General features: G+C 44.7%; 1 protein-coding gene across 1 annotated transcript in view; it reads left to right on the top strand.

The window, feature by feature from the left end:
• LOC126262822 (26S proteasome regulatory subunit 6A-B) overlaps positions 1 to 20,143 on the top strand; it is a 29,407-nt gene extending 9,264 nt beyond the window's left edge. The window contains exons 4-8 of the mRNA XM_049959670.1: positions 4,719 to 4,919; positions 5,057 to 5,159; positions 14,592 to 14,878; positions 17,304 to 17,531; positions 19,946 to 20,143. Of these exons, the coding sequence (XP_049815627.1) occupies positions 4,719 to 4,919; positions 5,057 to 5,159; positions 14,592 to 14,878; positions 17,304 to 17,531; positions 19,946 to 20,056 (930 nt within the window). The 3' untranslated portion in view covers positions 20,057 to 20,143. The remainder of the gene's footprint in view (positions 1 to 4,718; positions 4,920 to 5,056; positions 5,160 to 14,591; positions 14,879 to 17,303; positions 17,532 to 19,945) is intronic.
• Positions 20,144 to 22,774: the final 2,631 nt, after the last annotated feature.

Below are 22,774 nucleotides of genomic sequence, written 5' to 3'. Positions count from 1 at the left end.
CTCGTGCAGAAGGGGTCCCTTGGAGCCCTCTCTACCAAGGTCTCCACTAACGCCACGGCGAACACTTGACAGTGGCTCAAGGAGCCAAAAACTGCTGTATGAAGAGCTTCATAGTCTTCCTCTGTGCCTGAAGCTGCTTCGGAGAAATCTTCCCAACAAGCCCCTAAAGAGAAGCGAGAGAGCAAGCAAACTAAGAAGTTTGGTAAGAAACAGGACTCTCTGGTGGCCCCAACACCACCACTCCCTATCAATTCTGCATCTGAGGATGCGGTGGAGATATTGTTCCCTGAGGACCTGTATCTCACTGATGCCTCATACACCATAAAAACGGCTACACATACTCATTCGGTGGCAGCAGGTGACCTTGAGGCATAAACTGCCTCCGTGCGCGCTTCATGGCTTCCCAGCATCACGATAACTTCATCCTCCAGTGGAATTGCAGCGGATTTTTCCACCACCTGGATGAGCTACAGCAACTCTTAAGCTTTACACCTGCTTTCTGCATTGCCCTTCAGGAAACCTGGTTTCCCGGAAATGCAGACCACTGCCCTCCGCAGCTATAGGGGACATTATAAGAATTGTAGTGAATATAATAGTGTCAGATGGAGTGTGCATTTGTGTCCTGAACTGCACCTTCAAATCCCTCTTGAAGCTGTGGCTTTCAGGATAAGGACGACACAGGAAATAACTGTTTGTGTATATCTTCCTCCAGATGGTGCATACCCTTGAACGCATTGGCTGCACTGATTGATCAACTCCCTAAACCTTTCCTACTTCTGGGAGTTTTTAACGCTCATACCCCTTGTGGGGTGGCACCCTACGTACTGGCTGAGGCAAAGATGTTGAAAATTTACTGTCACAACTTGACCTGCTTCTTAAATAAAGGTGCCCCCACACGTTTCAGTGTGGCACATGTCACATATTCGGTCATTGATCTCTCGGTTTGCAGTCCTCGCCTTCTCCCATCTGTCCACTGGAGAGCACATGGTGACCTGTGTGCTAGTGACCACTTCCCCATCTTCCTGTCACTGCCCTGGCGTCAGGCCCAGGGACACCTGCCCAGATGGGCTTTAACCAAGGCAGACTGGGACGCTTTCACCTCTGCTGTCACCGTTGAATCTCCCCCACATGGTAACATTGATGTGGCGGTTGAGCAGTTAACTGCAATCAATCGTTACTGCAGTGGAAAACGCTATCCCTCGTTCTTTAGGGTGCCCCCGGTGAAAGACAGTCCCTTGGTGGTCACCGGAAGTCGCTGAGGCAATTAAGGAGCATGGGTGAGCTCTACAGCGGCACCCTTCCCCCTGGAGCACCTCATAGCCTTTAAATGGCTCTGTGCTTGCATTTGCCAGCTTACCAAAAGACGGAAACAGGAGTGTTGGGAGAGATAAGTCTCAACCATTGTGTGTTGTACATCACCTTCCCAAGTCTGAGCAAAGACCAAATGAGTTTTTTGGTACCAGACCCCAATAGGTGTTCCCAGTGTTAATGTAAGTGTCATGTTATCTACCGACACAGACGTGATTGCCGAGCACTTTGCTCGCACTTCTGTGTCAGAGAATTCTTGTGTATACTGACTCCTTGAGCAGCCTACAGGCTATCGACCATTGCTACCCTCGTCATCCTTTTGTAGCGAACATCCAGGAGACTGGTCCTAGGCCCTGGAATGGTCCGGTCGTTCAGTGGTATTTGTGTGGACCCCAGGACACATCGGAATCCCAGGCAATGAACTTGCTGACAGGCTGGCCAAACAGGCTACACGGAAACTGCTCTTGGAAATCGGCATTCCAATAACTGACCTGGGTTCATTTTTACGCTGCCAGGTTTTTAGTCTTTGGGAGACGGAATGGCATAGTCTTGGTGCGAAAAACAAAATCCATGCCATTAAGGAGACTATGAATGTGTGGCAGTCCTCCATACGGGTCTCTTGTAGGGACTGTGTGGTTCAGTGCCGGCAGCTCCACATTGGCCACACTTGGGCGATTGACGGCTACCTGCTGCGCTGGGAAGACCTGCCTCAGTGTCGGTGCGGTGCCCGGTTGACGGTGGCCCATATTCTGGTGCACTGTCCCACTTTGACTGCCCTGAAACGAAATCTTTGGTTACTGGACTCATTGCCGCTAATTTCATCTGACAATGCCTCATTGGCTGATATTTTTTACGTTTTATTTGCGAGGGTGGGTTTTATCATTTGATCAAAGTTTTAGCGCATGTCCTTTGGCCCTCTGTGTCCTCCACCCTATTGCTTTTACGGTGGAGGTTTTAATGTATTGCAGAGTGGCTGACTTCTCCTTTCTATTCTCATGATCAGCCAACCATGGTAATCTGTTTTGTTGTTTTAATCTCTTCTACCTGTTTCTTGCCTTTCTGTGGTTTTCTTCTCCCCTTTTGTGCGTTTAAGTGTTTGTTGCCCTTCCGTCGTTCTTGCGGTTTTTTGTTTCTCTCTGTTTTGTGTTGTCAGTCTCGCTTGTTTAATCTCACCCTTGTGGCATTGTTTTATTCGGAACAAGGGACCAATGACCTAGCAGTTTGGTTGCTTCCCCCCCCCTCTTTTAATCCAACCTTTTTGCCTAAAGCTGTTAGTGCTTCGCAGCTGAAAGCTGATAACAGTGCTCCAAGCTGTCGGGGACCTTCTTACGCGGTGCCAACTACAGGCATCCTTTTGTGTTGATTATGCCTAAGAGGTGGCAGAGCGTAGGCACTCTGTGGTGTCCTTTATGCCTCGTATGTTGAATATAACCCAGTCTACTGCTGTGTATGAAAGGGGTACGACCAGCAAAATTTATGTTCCTGACTCGCTTCTAAAATACGCTTGACTTGCATTTGGGAGGACAAATGTAGAAACCCTTGTCTTGCCATCCTATTTAGTTTTTCAGTGATTTCCATAAATTACTTAAGGCAAATGCTGGGATGTTTCCTTTGAAAGGGCATGACTGCTTTCCTTCTCCATCCTTCCCTAACCTGAGCTGGTGTTCCATCTCCAGTGACCTCGTTGTCGACGGGATGTTAAACTCTTAATCTTCTTCCCCTCCTCCTCCTCCTCCTTTCTGTGGGGACGTGTTCCTCTTCCTCTCAGGTTTGGTGTAAGCCCTGTAGCCTTCTGCCAGTGACAGTTATCTGTCTAGGGTTTTATCCTACAGGGTCGTTGCAAAATGCCTCGTGACACAGTTTGCAGCAACATTGGTGTCCTCTTCCTATCTTACTACCTTTCTTTGGCAGACACGACATGTTCAAGAAACCTCCCTCTGTTTCAACCCCCACCAAGCTGTAGCCTATAATGAACCCTTATCTGAATGTCCTTCCACCACATCCTTCCCCCAGATTTGTCCTAGTGTAGTATCACTATTTACCCTCCAATCCTTCTGAATTCTTCAAATTAAACGCCTGCGTGACCTCAGTTGCCAGAACTTCAGCTGTAAATGTAAGACAAACTCTGTATTAATCTATTACACAACATAAAAATGTTGACCTCAACAGCAAAAGCTGAATCTGCGAATGTAAGACAATCCTTTATAGTCTTACAATGGTTTGTTGCGCAGTCTAAAGTTGCGGTCAGAGTGGGTCATTAGACATGTAACTTAAACTGTTACTTCAGAAGTGTAATTATTGTTAACAAACTGCCATAGATTGCCGACAACCTTTTTTACATTAAAACATTGCACATTCTGAGGATGTGTTAGGTGTAGGACATGAAAACTTGCCTCTGAACCAAGACTAGCCACTGTTCTCTCATTCAACAATTGAAATAAGCTGTTAACACGCCCCCTGACATTCCAGTCACACCTCACAGCAAATTATGCCAACATTACTACAGAAATAACACTCGGCTTTATTCTTAACTTTTTACATGTTTTCCCTGAATTTCATACAGTAGTTATGTCGAGCATAAACTTTTTATTTGTATAACACGTATTAGTGGAGATTCCTGTAGAGGTAAGGAACATGGATTGATTTTGCTTCAGAATTGTTGTCAAAAGTGGTATTTAATATTTTATTTGAATATGGAATCTGGTTTGGTTCAGAACTGTTGTCAAATTGGTATTTAATATTTTATCTGAATGTGGAATCTTGTTTGTGGTGGGAGACTGATATGTGGCATAGCCTGAGAGCTATGTTAGGTTGGAAGATGATAGTCTTATTTTCCATGAACAAAGTTAATGGTGTAAAGAAGCTTCAAGATGAGAATTTTTAGGATTGTGTCAGTTAAAGATTATTATCGGTCAGCCATGTGTTAATGAATTTTCCATGTATTTGGCTATTCATCACTGCAAACACATTTTATTTGTTCTTGTATGGATAATAATTTGAGGTTGTTGTTACTAATATTTACTTTTATCTCACAATAAAAAGAAAATCTCATTAATATGAGGTTGCCAGCAGATAACTGGCTTCTGTTCAGCCATATTCATCCCTTTGATCACTTGTGTCAGATGATATTGTCAACATAAGCTGACAGAAGCTAAATGTGTGAGTTCCACACTTGTAAACTTCCACCCAAATGACTGTCTATTAAATCAAAGGATTTAAAAAGAATAAAATCACCAAAAGACAAATTTAAGAAGCAACATCTTAATTTTACATGCATTTAATAACATTAGTGGATCCATCGGTGTCTGTGCCATCTCTCTCTCTCTCTCTCTCTCTCTCTCTCTCTCATTTAAACTTGTTCGCATAGGCATATATTTGAATAACTCATCACAATTCTTGATGTATTTCAGACCTATTTTCTGCCTGTTATTGGACTTGTTGATGCAGAACGTCTAAAACCAGGTGACTTGGTTGGTGTAAATAAGGACTCTTACCTAATTCTTGAGACACTGCCTGCAGAATATGATGCCAGAGTTAAAGCAATGGAAGTTGATGAAAGACCTACAGAACAGTACTCTGATATAGGAGGACTTGACAAACAGATTCAAGAGGTTAGTCAGTCTGGCTTATGAAATACTGTGTATCTGCTTTCAGGCCACTGCCATTATTTTTTTTTTTTTTTTGGTGCCCCCACCTCTCAATATCGTGTTGCTAACACTATCAATTTTGTGTGTTTTGATACTTGCAGTTAATTGAAGCGGTGGTACTACCAATGACGCACAAGGAAAGGTTTGAGAACCTTGGAATACAGCCTCCAAAAGGCGTTCTGTTATATGGTCCACCTGGAACAGGTGACAACTTATTATTTTTTAAAAGACATAATGTATCTTCACCTAAGCTTTCATTTGCTATTTTTAGTGTATTTACAGTAGTGACATACTGGGTAAAATGAAAAGAAATTTTTCCAGTTGGTACCAATTTAACTGTGAAATGCTAGAGTGAATAAAGAATGTTCAGTCCCCTTCTAAAACCAAAGTAAAATAACAACCAATTAAAAAAAAGTTAATTGTTAAATAAAGCAGTAATAATATTTAACATGTCACAACTGCAGTGAACCTGTTATATAACTGCAAATGTTTGGAAGCATTTGAACATTGATATCTAAAATTAAGGTGAGTAGTTCTTACTGCCTGTAGTGTCCAGGAAGCTGCACATGCACATTACGTGATGCAAAATGAACCCTCAGAGAAATTAACCAGCTGTGGCTGGCTTTGACTTCAGAAAGTTGGAAGTCCTAAGACAGGGCTACTAAGCATTTCCAGTAGTCTGTGTTCCCTTTGCTAAGTATTGTAAGGTCTAATGACACTATCAATCATCATGGAAATAGTGGCTCTGGTGTAGTACATGGATTACAAGGATTGTAGAAAACACTTAAGAAAGAAAACTACAAAGCATGAGGCAAGTTGTATCCAAAGAAAATGCAGGGATGTGGAGGCAGAACATACAGTAGCAACCAGCTGCTGGACTCTTGCACACCTGTGGGTGCCGCTGAGGCAGGGGAAACTGTGGGGGTCTTCAGACTACTTTTAAGCATTATACATTTGTGTGGAAGTAGTTCTGTAAGTGCACTTATTGCCTGATACATGTAACTGATGCAACTTTGTGTTAAAAAGACCATTGGTGTATAGATTGGGCCATGATTTTCTTGATGTGCGAACTATCACTCAAAAACTGGACTAATTCTGTACGAGTCAATGTATGGACATTTTGCAACCTGCCACTTTACTGCTGCTGTTGTCAATTTATAGAATTATTTAGAAAGAAAGATTAACAAAAATAACAGCTGCTGTCCTGAATGGTTGAGCCAATTTGATCACATTGATATAATTTCATGCGTGTACTCAGTAGGTTTCACACTTTTCTGTAATTCTGCTACAAATTGTTGAGTAAGAAATCTTGAAAGCTCAAGATGAAGAAATTGCTCAACAACTAACCTCACACTATTTTTTTTTTTGGGGGGGGGGGGGGTAATTTGTCATTATTTTAAAATTCATAATCTATGAAAGAAGTAAACTGAATATGAAAAATAAGTCTTCGAACTTCGTCATTTTTTAGTGTACCGTCAAACATGGTGATTTCAACGGTTTTGTCGTTATTTTGATTGTAACTTTCATATATATTGCTAGATTAAATTGATTGTTATGGAAGTGGTAGGGTATATGTGTAATGAGTAAAATATCCCAGAACCAGAAAGTTGATGTGTAGATACATTTATCCGAGGCAGTTAAATAAAGTGTCCGAAGTCACCCCATGGATTGGGGTGATTTCGGACACGTGTGTTTTAAATCTCTGTCCGAAGTGACAGTATACGAGGGCGAATTTGGACAGTTACCACCTTTTTTAAAAAATTTTACATACTCTTTGATTCTGGTGACATTTTACACATTTTGAGGGAGCCCTTTGTTTGTGATATGGAGTGATATAATGAATTTTATATATTACAGATAAGTTTTTGTTTCGCAAGTATTTAAATAAACAGTCTCTTTGTTCACTTCAGCAAGAGCTCATTTAATATTTTCGCTTAAGCAAACGGAAAGATCTTCTGACTGTCGTTTGAGGAATAAATGCACCCATTCTTCTCCTGGCAAGATTTATTTAGCACTGGCTGTGCTCCCCCCCTCCCCCACCCCCCCACCACCCCCATCCCGGATGTGCTTCCTGCACTTTATTTTGTAGGGTTGATTTAGGTATACCATACATGGAAGAGATAGCTCTGAAATTAATTTGGTATGAACCTATGATGTGGGACCATAAGGTGAATAAAATCTTTTTTTTATTTTGAACTGAACAATTCTCTCAAAATAACGTGAAGACCACATCGTCTAGATAACATCCAAACCCAGACAAGAGTTTTAATGGTGCTTGCTGAAAACTTCGTATCTGGTAATGAATATTGCTGTGATTCAGTTGCTCTTTTTTCCCCAGTGAGTCATAACATATGGTACGTTTTATCAACATTTGGTTCTCCGCTTTCGTTCCAAAGAGACCAATGTTTGTGCAAATAACTGACACAGTTACTGTGTTGTAAAGATTTTATGACCATTTTTCTGTTAGGTGTGACACAGAGCCCCCTGCGGGTTCGGGGGTTAGAATAGGCCCGCGGTATTCCTGCCTGTCGTAAGAGGCGACTAAAAGGAGTCTCAAACGTTTCGGCCTTCTGTGATGGTCCCCTCTTGGGTTTGACCTCCTTTTTTCCAAATTTCCGTTGTTAGTGCGTGCCATTTGGGGAAGGACACCTTACGTGGTGTTTTCCTATTGGTCCATCATGCACCACCATCTTGCATGTTACCTCTTGTCGTGTGGCGGGATTTACGCCCAACGTCTCCTGGGTTGCCTCCTTCTCGCCTTGTGCACAATACCATTCTTAGCACCCACGACAACTGTGGACCCTTTAAACACCTAAAATCCAGCACGGTAGCCAGTCCGTTGTGGTGGGGTCGTCATGTACCCTCTTGGTGGTAGCCCCCTGACCACGCAGGGATCGCACTACAGATGCCAGAGCTGTTTCCTCCCCATGCATGCCAAGGAGTATGTGCCCATCTTGTCTGGGGCACGGGGACTCCGGGCAACGGGATATCGGCCAGGTACCCGTCGCTTTGGCTGGGTGGCGCCCTTGGGGAGAGCCCTCGTTCGGAGTAGGTGGCATCTGGGCGGATGTGGCGCAATGAAGCGCAATAAATCACATCAAGCTGGTGGTCGCACGGCCACCAGCGTCTCTAAGCGAGGTAGAGTAGAATTTGACGCTGCACAGTATGACCCTCAGACGTTCCCCTCGTTGGCTGCGCCATGGGAGGGCCGTAGATCTAGTGCCAAGCGGGAGCCTTACGTACCGCAATACCTTGTCTGCAGCAGGACTGATGGTGACTCCTTTCTTATGACGAAGCCTCTGTTTTTTGTGGAACACCTGGAGGATAAGTTTGGGGAAGTGGCGGGGTTGTCTAAAATGAGGAATGGGTCCATCCTCCTCAAGACGTCCTCCCCAGCCCAGTCACGAGCGTTGCTCTTGTGTGATAAGCTGGGTGACGTCCCTGTAACCGTCACTCCCCACAGTAGCTTAAATATGGTCCAGGGGATTATTTTCCATCGTGACCTATTGTTACAATCCGATGACGAGCTGAGAGCCGACTTAGAACGACGTGGAGTGCATTTTGTCCGTCGTGTCCATCGAGGACCCAAAACAAACAGGGTGGCCACCGGTGCCTTTATCTTGGCCTTCGAAGGTGATGTCTTGCCCGAGAAGGTCAAGGTGATGGTTTACCGTTGCGACGTCAAACCATACGTCCCTCCCCCGATGCGGTGCTTCCAGTGCTGGAAGTTTGGGCATATGTCCTCCCGTTGCCCATCCAGCGCTACATGTCGAGATTGCGGACGCCCTTCTCATCCAGATTCTCCATGTGCGCCTCCGCCTGTATGTGTCAACTGTGGGGAGCACCACTCTCCATGCTCGCCGGATTGCCCCGTTCTTCATAAGGAGCGGAAGATCATGGAATTTAAGACCCTGGACCGGCTTACTTATCGAGAGGCAAAAGTGAAATATGAACGGTTGTATCCTGCTTCCATTCGAACTTCTTATGCTGCAGCCACGTTATCGTCGCCCACGCGAGCGACGGTTGTCGCCTCATCTGTGCCGCCTTCAGTGGGCCCTCGGGGCCGTGCATCCTTGTCTGCCCCCCTCGTGCCTGGGGGCAAGCCTTCCTCTGTTGCCCCCTTAGCAGTTGGGGGCAAACACTCTTCTGTCGCTCCCCCCACTCTTACTTCGGGAGTGACATCTCCACCAAAACCGGGGGGCTCGATCCCTCCCCCTCCTCCTCCACCGGCGTTGCCTCTGCCGGTTCCTCTCCAGCGGAAGGGGTCCCTCGGGGCTCTGCCTTCCTCCGTTTCTTCTCCTACCCAGCCGGATGTCAGCCAGTGGCTGAAGGTTCCGCCACCTGCTGGTCGTAGGGCTTCTGCGTCGTCGTCAGCCTCTGATGCTCCCTCAGAGAAGCTCTCCCAGCCCTCTCACCCTAAGGGCCGACGTGAGAAGAAGGAACGGAATGTGTCCAAGAAGAAGGACGTTCCGGCGGTTTCAGTACCGCCTGCTGTCCATAGTCCTGGCTCCGGGGATGAGGTGGAGATCCTCGCATCTGCCGCGGATCTCGCCCTCACGGAACCCTTGGGGGCCTTTCCTATGGACACAGCTGACTCTCCCCCGGTGGCGGCAGTTGACTCTGAGGCGCCGTCTGCCTCTTAGTCGCCTTCACGCCCTCCCAGTCCCTTCCTGCTTCCATTCTCCAGTGGAACTGCGGCGGTTATTTCCACCACCTGCCTGAGCTCCGGATGCTTCTGAGTGATTCCCCTGTTCTCTGCATTGCTCTGCAGGAAACTTGGTTTCCTGCAATGCGGACCCCCGCCCTTCGCGGTTATCGGGGATACTATAAGAACCGTGTTGCCTGTCACCGAGCATCAGGTGGAGTTTGCCTCTTTGTTCACCACTCTGTCTGTAGCTCGCCAGTACCCCTTCAGACGCCTTTAGAGGCAGTCGCTGCCAGGGTTGAGCTCTCGCCGGCTATTACAGTTTGCTCTGTTTACGTTCCTCCGGATGGGGAGCTCCCCCAGCATGTCTTGGCTGCACTGCTGGCTCAACTCCCGCCACCTTTGCTGCTTCTGGGCGATTTCAATGCCCACAACCCTCTATGGGGTGGGACTGTCTCCGATGACCGCGGTCGGGCCGTGGAGCATGTGTTGGCTCAGCTCGACCTTAGCCTCCTGAACACCGGTGCTCCCACACATTTCAGTGTGGCCCACGGCTCGTTCTCGGCCATCGATCTCTCTCTTTGCAGCCCCGGCCTTGTCCCATCTCTCCACTGGAGAGTGCATCCTGACCTGTGTGGTGGTGACCATTTTCCCATCTATTTGTCACTGCCCCAGTGTCATTCTTCTGGGCGCCCGCCCCGCTGGGCTCTCCACAGGGCTGACTGGCCGGCTTTTACTTCCGCGGCAACCATTGAGTCTCCCCCACGGGGTGACATTGACGAGGTGGTCCGTGTCTTAACCACGTCCATCATTTCGGCGGCCGAGGCTGCCATCCCCCGCTCTTCTGGACTCCCTCGGAGGAAGGCTGTCCCCTGGTGGTCGCCGGAGGTTACTGAGGCTATTCGCGACCGTAGGCGGGCCCTCCAGCGTCATAGGCGGCACCCATCTCTCGAGACCCTCATCGCCTTTAAGAGGCTCCGTGCCTTGGCCCGTCGTCTTATTGCACGGCGTAAGCAGGAGTGCTGGGAGAGGTATATCTCATCCTTGGGTTCCCGTGCCTCCCCCTCGCTCGTGTGGTCCCGGATCCGGCGGATTTATGGCTACCAGACCCCTATGGGTGTACCTGGGCTCTCCTTGGACGGCGCTGTCTGCACGGACGCTGCCGCCATTGCTGAACAGCTTGCCGCGCACTTTGCGAAGAGCTCTGCGACTGCCTCTTATCCCCCCGCCTTCCGCTCTCTAAAGGAGCGCGCCGAGCGGACGCCGTTATCCTTCCACACACGTCGTTCTGAACAATACAATGCTCCTTTCAGCGAGCGGGAATTCCTCGCTGCCCTCGCCGATTGCCCTGATACAGCACCAGGACCAGACTGCATCCACGCGCAGATGCTGAAGCATCTCTCCAGGGACTGCCAGAGACACATTCTCGCGGTATTTAACCGCATTTGGAGCGAAGGCGTGTTCCCGTCGCAATGGCGAGAGGGTGTTATTGTCCCCATCTTGAAGCCCGGTGCGGACCCACTGGCGGTGGACAGCTATCGTCCCATTACCCTCACCAACGTTTTGTGCAAATTGCTCGAACGTATGGTGGGGCGGCGTTTGTGTTGGGTCCTTGAGTCGCGTGGTCTCCTCGTTCCATCCCAGGGTGGCTTCCGTCGGGGCCGGTCTGCCACGGATAATTTGGTGCGGCTGGAATCCGCTATCCGTACGGCCTTTGCCCGGCTTCAGCATCTTGTTGCTGTATTTTTTGATCTGCGGAAGGCGTATGACACCACATGGAGGCATCACATTCTTGCCACGCTGCATGCCTGGGGTCTTCGTGGTCGGCTCCCAGCTTTTCTTCAAACCTTTCTATTGCACCGCTCTTTCCGGGTGCAAGTGGGTGCCGCCTCTAGTTCATCTTATATACAGGAAAATGGGGTCCCGCAGGGCTCGGTGTTGAGCGTGTCCTTATTTCTAGTGGCCATTAATGGTCTGGCTGCGGCTGTGGGGTCGTCGGTGTCTCCTTCCTTGTATGCCGACGACTTCTGCATCTCATTTAGCTCCACGACTACGGGAGTCGCCGAACGCAGGCTGCAGGTAGCCGTTCGGAAGGCAGCATCATGGGCTCTGACTCACGGTTTTCAGTTCTCTGCAGCCAAGACTCGAGTTATGCACTTCTGCCGGCGTCGGACGGTCCACCCTCATCCTGAACTTTACCTCGACGGCCACCTGCTTGAAGTGGTGGACACTTGCCGCTTCTTGGGACTCGTGTTTGATGCCCGGCTCACATGGGTTCCTCATATTACTCAGCTGAAGCAAAAGTGCTGGCGGCACCTCAACGCCCTCCGCTGCCTCAGCCACACATCGTGGGGTGCGGATCGCTGCACGCTGTTGCAATTATATAGAGCCCTTGTGCAGTCCAGGCTTGATTATGGGAGCCTGGCCTATGGGTCTGCATCACCCTCAGTGTTGAAGTTGTTAGACCCCATACATCACTGTGGGGTTCGGCTTGCCACTGGCGCATTTCGTACGAGCCCCGTGGATAGTCTACTGGTCGAGGCCGGGGTTCCCCCGCTGCGGATTCGCCGCCATCGCCTGCTCGCCGACTATGCTGTCCACGTTCATTGCTCGCCAGCCCATCCCAATCGTCGCCTGCTTTTCCCTGTCACTGTCCTCCATCTGCCCGAACGGCGACCTCGGTCTGGGCTTTCCATAGCTGTCCGCGTAAAGTCCCTGCTGTCCGAACTGGGGTCATTCCCTCTTCTGCCTCCCTTCCGGGTCCGTGCACCTACGCCTCCCTGGTGTTTGCCCCGGCCGGCCGTCCGTCTGGACTTGGCACAGGGACCCAAGGACTCGGTTCCGTCTGTAGCCCTCCGTCGCCGTTTTCTTACGCTCCTCGCCTCATTTCCGGGCTGCGAGCCTGTCTACACTGATGGTTCCCTGGTTGATGGTCGCACTGCCTACGCTTTTGCTCACGCTGGCCATGTTGAACAGCGCTCCTTGCCAGCTGGCTGTAGTGTTTTTACTGCAGAGCTGGTGGCCATCTTGCGCGCTCTTGAGCATATGCGTTCCTGCTCAGGTATGTCCATCGTCATCTGCAGTGACTCCCTGAGCAGCCTCCAGGCCATCGACCGCTGCTATCCCTCTTCTCCTCTGGTGTCCTCTATTCGGGAGTCTGTTTCCACCATTACCCGCTCTGGTCGTTCGGTGGTTTTTGTTTGGACGCCAGGTCACGTTGGCATCCCGGGGAACGAACGTGTAGACCGGCTGGCCAAAGGGGCGATAGACGCCCCAGCTTTGGAGATCGGCCTTACGGCTCGCGACCAGCAGCTGGTCTTGCGCCGTAAGGTGCTTGGGATGTGGGCTGCTGAGTGGCGCGGCATGACAGCCCCGAATAAACTGCGGGCTGTCAAGGAGACGACCGATGTGTGGCGTTCCTCCCTGCGGGCTTCTCGCAGGGACTCGGTAGTCCTGTGTCGGCTGCGCATCGGCCATACATACCTGACGCACGGCCATCTGTTGCGTCAGGAGGATCCCCCCTTGTGTCGGTGTGGCTCCCGGCTGACGGTCGGCCACATTTTGCTGGAGTGTCCTCGACTGCGTACACTCCGGCAATCTTTTAATCTCCCGGGCACTTTGGCTTTGGTTTTATCCGACGATGCCTCCATGGCTGACAAAGTTTTACATTTTATCCGTGGTGGTCCTTTTTATGGTTCGATTTAGGGAGGTCCTGCACCTTTCCCTTTCTGTGTCTTTTGTCCTTGTGTCTGTTGCTGTTCTGGTGTGCCGTCAGATGGTTGACTCTTTCCCTTTTTTGTTCTCGTGGTCAGTCAACCAGTCTCCGGCCGTCTGCCTTTCTTCTATTCTTTCTGTCTGGTGTTTCTCTGTCCTGTTCTTGTCTGTAGTGTTTGTTACTGCTTTTGTGTTCTTTTAGCGCCTGGGGGGACGTCTCTTCCCCCTTTGGTTTTTACCTGCTTCGTAGCTTTTTGGCTCGCCTGATTTTGGAATGGGGGACTGATGACCTTCGCTGTTTAGTCCCCCTTAAACATCCCAACACCCCCCCTGTGACACAGAGCAGACGTGTTTCCTCCTATGCTCACCCATTGTAATGTGAATGACAAGAGCTGTGCTTAAAAGACGTGCAGCATGAGGGAACACATGGATATTAGGAAACACCTGCCGTTGGATGGCAGCTGGCCCTTTGTACATAATTTTTTGAAATGACAGACAATGGAATGTCCAGGGTGGAATAACAACAATATTGTGAAAAGGATAGGTTGCTACTCACCATAGAGAGGAGATGCTGAGCCACAGACAGGGACAAGGGAAAAAGAGTGTTCCACATTTTAGCTTTTTCTGAAGTAGAGAACACTCAAATGTTCACACAAGCACAGCTCACACGCACTTGGCCATTGCCTCAGACCGCTGTGGCTAACTGATTTGTAACCATGCCTGATGGGAGTAACAATCCATCATGGGTGTGGGTGGGGAGGGGGAGTCACAGGTGATGTGGCAGAAGGTTGAGTGCTGCTTGTGGGAGTGTGCAGGAATGTGGTTGGGTCAGGGTAGGGCTGCTAGGTGCAATCATGAGGTTTGGGTAGGCAGAGTTTTGGGGGGGGGGGGGGGTGTAGAAAAGGACAGAAACAGAGAAGAGAGAAAAGGAGTAGTGGGTGCATTGCTGGAATAGAGCGCTGTTTTGTGCTGGAGTGGAAGCAGTGAAGGGAGATTGGTAAGTGGAGGACAGGGACTAGTGAATGTTGAGGCCAGGGGGTTATGGGAATGTAGCTTATACTGTGTGTAGATTTCCCACCTCCAAAATTCAGGAAAGCTGGTGTTTGTGGGAAGGATCCTGATGGCACAGATTGTGAAGCACTCACTGAAGTGAGCAGCATGTTCAGCAGCTGGGTGGTCCAGTCGCTGCCCAACAGCAAGAAACAACAATCACTTATTTAAACAATGTGTAATAGATTATCAGCTACTCATTTATAGTTGTGTTTATATCCTACTAGGTAAGACGCTGTTGGCACGAGCTTGTGCTGCCCAGACAAAATCCACTTTCTTGAAGCTTGCTGGACCACAGCTTGTACAAATGTTCATTGGAGATGGCGCTAAACTTGTACGTGATGCATTTGCCCTTGCCAAAGAGAAGGCACCAGCAATAATATTTATTGATGAATTGGATGCTATTGGCACAAAAAGATTTGATTCAGAAAAGGCTGGTGATAGAGAAGTACAAAGAACTATGCTGGAATTGTTGAACCAGCTTGATGGATTCAGTTCTACTGCAGACATTAAGGTAATTATAAATAATGTAGCTATGCTTGTGTGAGTAGCCATTTAGGAATTAAATGTTGCTGAAATACTGCAACACAAAGTGCTAAAATTTCTTAATAAATTAAAGTGATTGTCACTTGCTTCCCTAGAGGCGCAGTTCAGAGGAAGATGGATACCTACTACAGATTTTTCAGAAAGTAGTTGTATCTGGTACTTCAACATATCATAGTTTCAAACTTTCTTCCTCCTCCTCCTCCTCCTCCTCCTGCTGCTGCTGCTGCTGCTGCTGCTGCTGCTCCTCCTTCCCCTGTGTTTTTATCTTTGTGAGATCTACTAAACTAGTTCCACATTTGCCAACTGGTAAATGTTATTTTATCTTAATACAGTTGCTGATAGCAATTAATGATTGATTTTCCTCATGTCATTCTTCTTTATCCTTGAATAGTCCTCTTTCCTTGTATAATTTCTTCCCTTTTGCCAGATAAAGAAATTATTGTGAAAGGTGCTGTTTGTGCCATACCTTTTATTTACCGGTGACTGGTAGATAGTGTGTTTAGAGTTCTTTGTTTGTTGCTAGTATTTCTGCTGATTACAGTATTTTCGCTGCACTTTGACATCACCAGATTTTGTATGCTATACCTTTCTCATTTATATGTATTCAGTGTCTGTGTTTCATAACATAGATAGCTATGGAGAAAAGTTGTACATTTATTAGGCTGTGTGTTATTAAATTGTTCACAATATTTGAGAAGTGTTGCCACAAGTTGTAGAAATGAGTGAATATGAGGGAATTTCAAATGCCTCAGGGAAATCAGGATGATGCTGGCTAATCTGGTTTTTGGGTCAACGGATGAAATTGCTTATTTACGGTGATGACAAGCATCATCGCTGGCTAGTGCAGCTGATTAGCAAATGGGTGTCATGCGCCCACTTCTTTCTTTCATCCTTCCTTATGTTGTATAACATATTCCTTTAATGTTTGCCTGAATCTGACTATCTCACCTGGAAAGTTCATAAGTCCTATACTGGAGAAGGAGCAAAACTTTGTTGTTAATTCAAAGCTCTATTTAAATCATTAATAAACACAGAAATCATGTAACAAAAAAGGCTTTTTTTAAACGATGTACCTGTGTAGATCATGCATTCTACAGAGGAGAGAATAACTGCTGTTCATTCAAAATTAGAGTTAATAACACACTCAGAAATCCTTACATTTCTTGTTAACTTACTTGGTTACTTACCTTTCAGATCTCAGAATTTGAAACAAATACTAACAAAGAGATAGAGGGGCTGGCCAGTACGTACCTCAGCTCAGTACAGCCGATAGATACACAAAAAACAGAACCAAAAATTTACGTTCCTAGCTTTCGGAACAAATGTTCCTTCATCAGGGAGGAGAGAGGGGAAAGAAAGGGAAGAAGGGAAAGTAGATTCAGTTACTCACAACCCAGGTTGCCAAAGATACATAATAATATCTTTGGCTTCCCTCTGACAACCATGCCTCCATCCTTGCTACCCTCCCTGTTTTCCTTTCCCTGTTGCTTCATAACCTGGGTTGTGAGTAACTGAATCTACTTTCCCTTCTTCCCTTTCTTTCCCCTCTCTCCTCCCTGATGAAGGAACATTTGTTCCGAAAGCTAGGAACGTAAATTTTTGATTCTGTTTTTTGTGTATCTATCGGCTGTACTGAGCTAAGTACTGGCCAGCCCCTCTATCTCTTTGTTAGTATTTGTTTCACATCTTTATATGAGATTTTCCATTAATCAATTAGATCTCAGAATTTGACAGGGAAAAATGATAGAACTCTCTCTCCTTGAGCATTTTTGTAGTCCTTACCAGTTACATTTTCTTTTAATATCTGCATAAGGTTCCATGAAAATCATCATACCACTGTGGAAACAATTATTTAACTTTAATGAAGCTCCACAATTGGAAGAAGACAATCTGAATTTCATGCAGTCTCAGAAGCTCTCCTTTATGTAAACACACCATTAGGGAAGAAATAGGGAAAAAGTAGACTTCTTGACCCGTGCTATATGTTCCAAATGGTAGTGTATCCATCTTTTGTGCTCATTCCACCTAGGAAGCCCCCTTACTTTGCTTTCATGTAGTTTCAGAAGGTTTGACAACAATATCTCTGGCATGAAAGTTTTGTTTAGACAGTTTTCAGCACATTGCTTGTGTTCACCCAGACAGTTACTAATGTGGCATTTCAATTTTGTTACAAAACTGTCTTCATATCTGTTCACTACTATTTAACAAATCTACAAATTAAGCATAACACATCATATCTAGTCAAATACTAATGACTTTAAAAGGTACTTATTGTATTTAATTTGTTAACCTATTACATTTGTAAGGTAGTGGACTGATCTGAAAGTGATTTTATAATAAATTTGAAACTAGTTATCATGCTAAATTTATGTATATATGTTTACCACTTTTAGGTTATTGCCGCTACCAATCGTGTAGATATTTTGGATCCTGCACTTCTGCGATCTGGTCGGTTAGATAGGAAAATAGAATTTCCACATCCAAATGAGGAAGCCAGGGCTCGAATTATGCAGATTCATTCTCGTAAGATGAATGTCAGTAAAGATGTAAATTTTGAGGAGTTGTCACGCTCGACTGATGATTTCAATGGAGCACAGTGCAAAGCGGTTTGTGTTGAAGCTGTGAGTATAAAATCTGTTGTTACCTAGACTTTTATTCTAGTGAGATGCTTTTTCTCTCCAAAATATTGGTGTTTACTGAAATGGAAGGGATTCAGAAGTACACAGAAATTGTGCTATTACACATGTGTTGTAAACAATAATTCACACTGAAATTCTATCAGTAAGCTAAGTGCACAGTTAAGTTAAAGATAAATTTATTTGTGTATTCAAAACATTTCTTACTTTAGTAAGAAATAAATTATCCTAATTGTTCCTCCAGGGTAAAATTTATCACTGTTCTCACAGTAGTGACTTCAGATACAGCTTAATTTGCCATATATATATATATATATATATCTAAAAAGAAAGATGATGAGACTTACCAAACAAAAGCACTGGCAGGTCGATAGACACACAAACAAACACAAATATACACACAAAATTCAAGCTTTCGCAACAAACTGTTGCCTCATCAGGAAAGAGGGAAGGAGAGGGAAAGACGAAAGGATGTGGGTTTTAAGGGAGAGGGTAAGGAGTCATTCCAATCCCAGGAGCGGAAAGACTTACCTTAGGGGGAAAAAAGGAGGAAAAAAGGACAGGTATACACTGGCACACACACACATATCCATCCACACATACAGACACAAGCAGACATATTTAAATATGTCTGCTTGTGTCTGTATGTGTGGATGGATATGTGTGTGTGTGCCAGTGTATACCTGTCCTTTTTTCCTCCTTTTTTCCCCCTAAGGTAAGTCTTTCCGCTCCTGGGATTGGAATGACTCCTTACCCTCTCCCTTAAAACCCACATCCTTTCGTCTTTCCCTCTCCTTCCCTCTTTCCTGATGAGGCAACAGTTTGTTGCGAAAGCTTGAATTTTGTGTGTATATTTGTGTTTGTTTGTGTGTCTATCGACCTGCCAGTGCTTTTGTTTGGTAAGTCTCATCATCTTTCTTTTTAGATATATTTTTTCCACGTGGAATGTTTCCCTCTGTTATATTCATATATATATATATATATATATATATATATATATATATATATATATATATATAACAGAGGGAAACATTCCACGTGGAAAAAATATATCTAAAAAGAAAGATGATGAGACTTACCAAACAAAAGCGCTGGCAGGTCGATAGACACACAAACAAACACAAACACAAATATACACACTTGTGCTTTTGTGTGTATATTTTGTGTGTATATTTGTGTGTATATATATATATATATATATATATATATATATATATATATATATATATATATATATATATATATATCTGTCAAGAAAAACCATTCATTGTGGAGATCCTTCAGTATTTATTTTAGTCACTGATCATGACAGTTAATAATGCAAATACTCCAGAAGTCCATAGTTTGTGCTTTTGTTGATAAATTTAAAATTGCTACACCAAACAGCGACAGAATGGTCCATTACCACAATATTGAACATCTTTTTGGATGAGGATTATATATCCCATAATCAGTCACAAATAAACAAACAGTTTGGTAGACTGAGATTGCGTTACACAAGTGACTGTATCAGTATTTATCTGGACTGGATTAGTATTTATCTGGAGTCTATAACAGCATCAGAAGGTAGCCATTACTCATAATTTATAAGAAAATTGATGCTGTATTCTGTGAAAGGGGTGTCTGCTACTCGATGTCTTCTCCAAATGTGTGCATTTATTCCACTTACTATTTAAAAATATAGCAAATGGAATTTGTTTGTTCCCAGTTTTGAAGTTATAATTGAAATTGTCAGTGAGATCATTTCTGCTTCATCTTAGTTTTTTAATGTGCATAATTATGGACCTATTCAACTTGCAAGAAAGAAGAGATTGTCAAATGAGCACCAGATTAGCTCAATTCAAAATATGATCCTTGATAACTGTGACAAATACTAGCAAAAAGAAGATACAGGTACTAATCATAGTAAATTCAGTTGAATACCTAGCAATTTTTTCCATGAAATTTTGCGTGAATAATCTATTCATCAGGAAAGTTTTAAATTGTGGACCCAGTTATTTGTATTTAAATAGTTCAGCTGGGAAAATCAAAACAGTACTGTTGCCTAAATGTGCTTGAACGGGCTTAGATGACTACATTGGATTAAAATACCTATACAGCAACATAGTGTCCAAGATCTGAATAAAGCATTCAGTTGTTTCTGCACTTCTTTCAAATAAGATCTCTGTGCTCCTTGTAGATTCGAATTTTTGAAATATGTTTCGCATGTTTCCAAACTTAGGGAAAAGAACTGTTTCAAAAGGACATTTAAGAAAGCTACTTTGCCAGACTTCAATTTCTATAACTGGAAGATTTAAACTGAGCATTGAACATTGCTGGGTCATGCTACTCATACCCGAGTGTACTTGAAAATCCTGAATGATGTTATTGCGATATCTCATTACAAATATTTTTTGCAGGGAATGATAGCATTGAGAAGGAATGCACTGACTGTCACTCATGAAGACTTCATGGATGCTATACTGGAAGTCCAAGCCAAGAAGAAAGCTAATCTTAATTACTATGCGTAAATGTTTTGTGTTTCACATTAATCTGAGACACTAATTTATGAACAGTTTATTGTGGTAAATAAATTATGTAATTCTGTATAGTACGAACTGTGGCAGCAGCAGCTGACTTCCATTCATCTACATGCATTCAGAAATGTTCAGAAATATGATGCCTAAATTAAGGTTAACATTTTAGTAAAATTCCTTGTTTTGCTGTGATCCTCTCTCTTACAACTTATTTTCTCTCCTAAAAAGTTTTGATATTAAAGAACTGACAGTTATGTTTTTTGAAATTGTATTGTTTTGTGAATACAACTGGTGGTCACATTTGTTTATACCACACAGCCTAATGTGTCATGTAATTGTTTCTGGGTCAAGTTTTATCTATGCACTTAAACATTATGAAATATACAGGTTGTCAAGGAATCAGGACTTAGAAGTGGGCATCAAGGACTGATATTACATGAGAACAGGAAATTGGGTCAGATAAAGAGCATGTATTTCAGTATATTGAATACATGGGGCAAGCCTAGGGTAGGAGGTTATTGGTGTAGGTCAGTCAAGGAAGTCGAACAAAGAAAAGAAATGGGCAATGAGAGAGGTGGTGGTTCATGTTAAGTTTTGTTGGTGACTGATCTTGGAGTGCAGAGCCAGAGGCTCTGAATCCCAAAAGAGATGCATTCTCTAGTTAAGGTTTGATCACAAGAGTGACAAGAAGCTGTTTTGCTCTTCAGAACCCTCCAGTGTCCATACATGTGACCCACCTCCATGCTTGCTATAGGCCAAACTGATGGTGTGAACTCATCAGCAACTTCGAGCAGAGGGCTGAAGGCATCTCGTGTCAGCAGCTTTAACTGGACAGGGCTGCCTCATTTCTGAAGGCAGGCAGCTTTGGTCGTGCAGGCATCTGGGAGAAAATTGGTAAAAACTTAAGTGGGGTGTTTCAAATAAATTTTTTAAAACTAAATCCTGAAATATTCCTTGACTGTCTGCCACCTTGTACAAAAATTCTTCCTCCCACATGAGTAATGGCACATTGTTTACAAAAGGGAGTCATCACTCCCTGGAAAGATGGTCTGCTGAAGTAGGGGACTTGAAAACCTAAAAGGGGGGGGGGGGGGGGTCTAATACAAAATTTTGTTCAAGTGGGAGGGATCTAAATATAGTTGTATTTCAGATTTTATCAAATAAGTAAATAATAAAATATTAAATTTTCAAATTTTGTGCAAGAATGTAACATGAAATTGTTCGTATCAACTAAAACCAGTCTAGTCAGAATAGATACATAATGAATGCAGTGAAATAATGGAACAAACTTTAAAGAATAAAAAAAATTCTCCTAATAGTTCAGTTTTACAGTGCTAAACTGGATGTAATAAAAGATTAGATACTTGCTGCACTTAATTAGTGCTGGTATGTTAAAGGTTCACAGGTGCCCCTAGGAATGTGTAGTAGTACGTTTGCTGGCACATATTAATCTCATTGCTACACAGGGAAACCAATGCCAAAACATAAAATGCCTCAACAACATAATGAAATGCTTAATTCTGCAAAAATCAATGTATTTGGGTGACAATGGAGGATAATAAAATTTTGATAATATGCAGAATTCAGTTAGCAAGTTGAGGAGGTAGTGTACTTCAAAACACATAACCTAAACATTACCTACATTAAATCATGCTAAAATATAGAAGCACAAAATCTTTTCTTACATTACACAGAAAATTCCCATTCAAAGTAACAAAAATTTCTAATTGCCAGATACAAGCAGGTAGTTGATTTCCCTGGAACGCAGTTACGAAGGGGGTGACGACCAACAAGCTGTTTGTCCTCATGAATGGCCACCGACAAATTGTGGTCAAGAAACAGTCAGATCACCCAGTTGCTGAGCACGCTGCCCAACACAGTGATCGTCATTTTACAGGCTATGCTATCTGGGTCCTTCCTACCAGTACCAGCTTCTCTGAATTGTGCAGGTGTGAATTCTCCATGCAATATATCTTACATTCCCTTATCCCTCCTGGCCTTGACCTTCATTAGTCATTGCCCTACACCCACGTATCCCCTTCCCTGTTCCCAGTCTGACACTACACAGCCCAATGTTCCATCAATGCACCCACAGTCTTTTCACTTCTCTCCTTTTCCTGCCATCCCATTCCATCCCCACCACAGCCTCCTCCTTACCCACACCACCCAGACTGTCTCTCCCATCATGTGCTGCTGCTTGCAGTCTGGCCTCAGCAGCCAGAGACTGCGTTCGCATGTATGGTGTGTGTGTGTGTGTGTGTGTGTGTGTGTGTGTGTGTGTGTGTGTGTGTGTGTGTGTGTGAAGACCTTTATAAAATAATCAAAAAGAGGGTGCAGAATAGATACCAAGGTAAACACAATTCAAAATGGTAAGTTTGATTGCTTGTTGGTATATAGTTTTCACTATGGCAGTATCACAAGAGCAGGGTACTAGTAGGACACTGCCGCATTGGACAAATGATAAAATTTTGAGTGTAAAGATGATACAGCAAAACTGGTGCTACTGTGAGGGTTGAGCCTAAACTTTCCTTTGTTGGCAGAATAGAGGAAGAATAGTGCTGATGACACAGTAGGAGGATAAGAGTCAGGTGGGAGGGAGGTGAGGAAAGAGCGATCACCCACTGAGATTGGCGGAACAGATGATCATGATCTGGCCTTCTCAGCGGCTTGAATAAACTGTATCATAAATTGTCCAAAGTAATCTCCCATTTG

Source organism: Schistocerca nitens, chromosome 6 (assembly GCF_023898315.1).
Source record: "Schistocerca nitens isolate TAMUIC-IGC-003100 chromosome 6, iqSchNite1.1, whole genome shotgun sequence".
Lineage (NCBI taxonomy): Eukaryota > Metazoa > Arthropoda > Insecta > Orthoptera > Acrididae > Schistocerca > Schistocerca nitens.
Note: the sequence above shows the minus strand (reverse complement) of the source record. Positions and strands in the feature narration are given on the sequence as shown.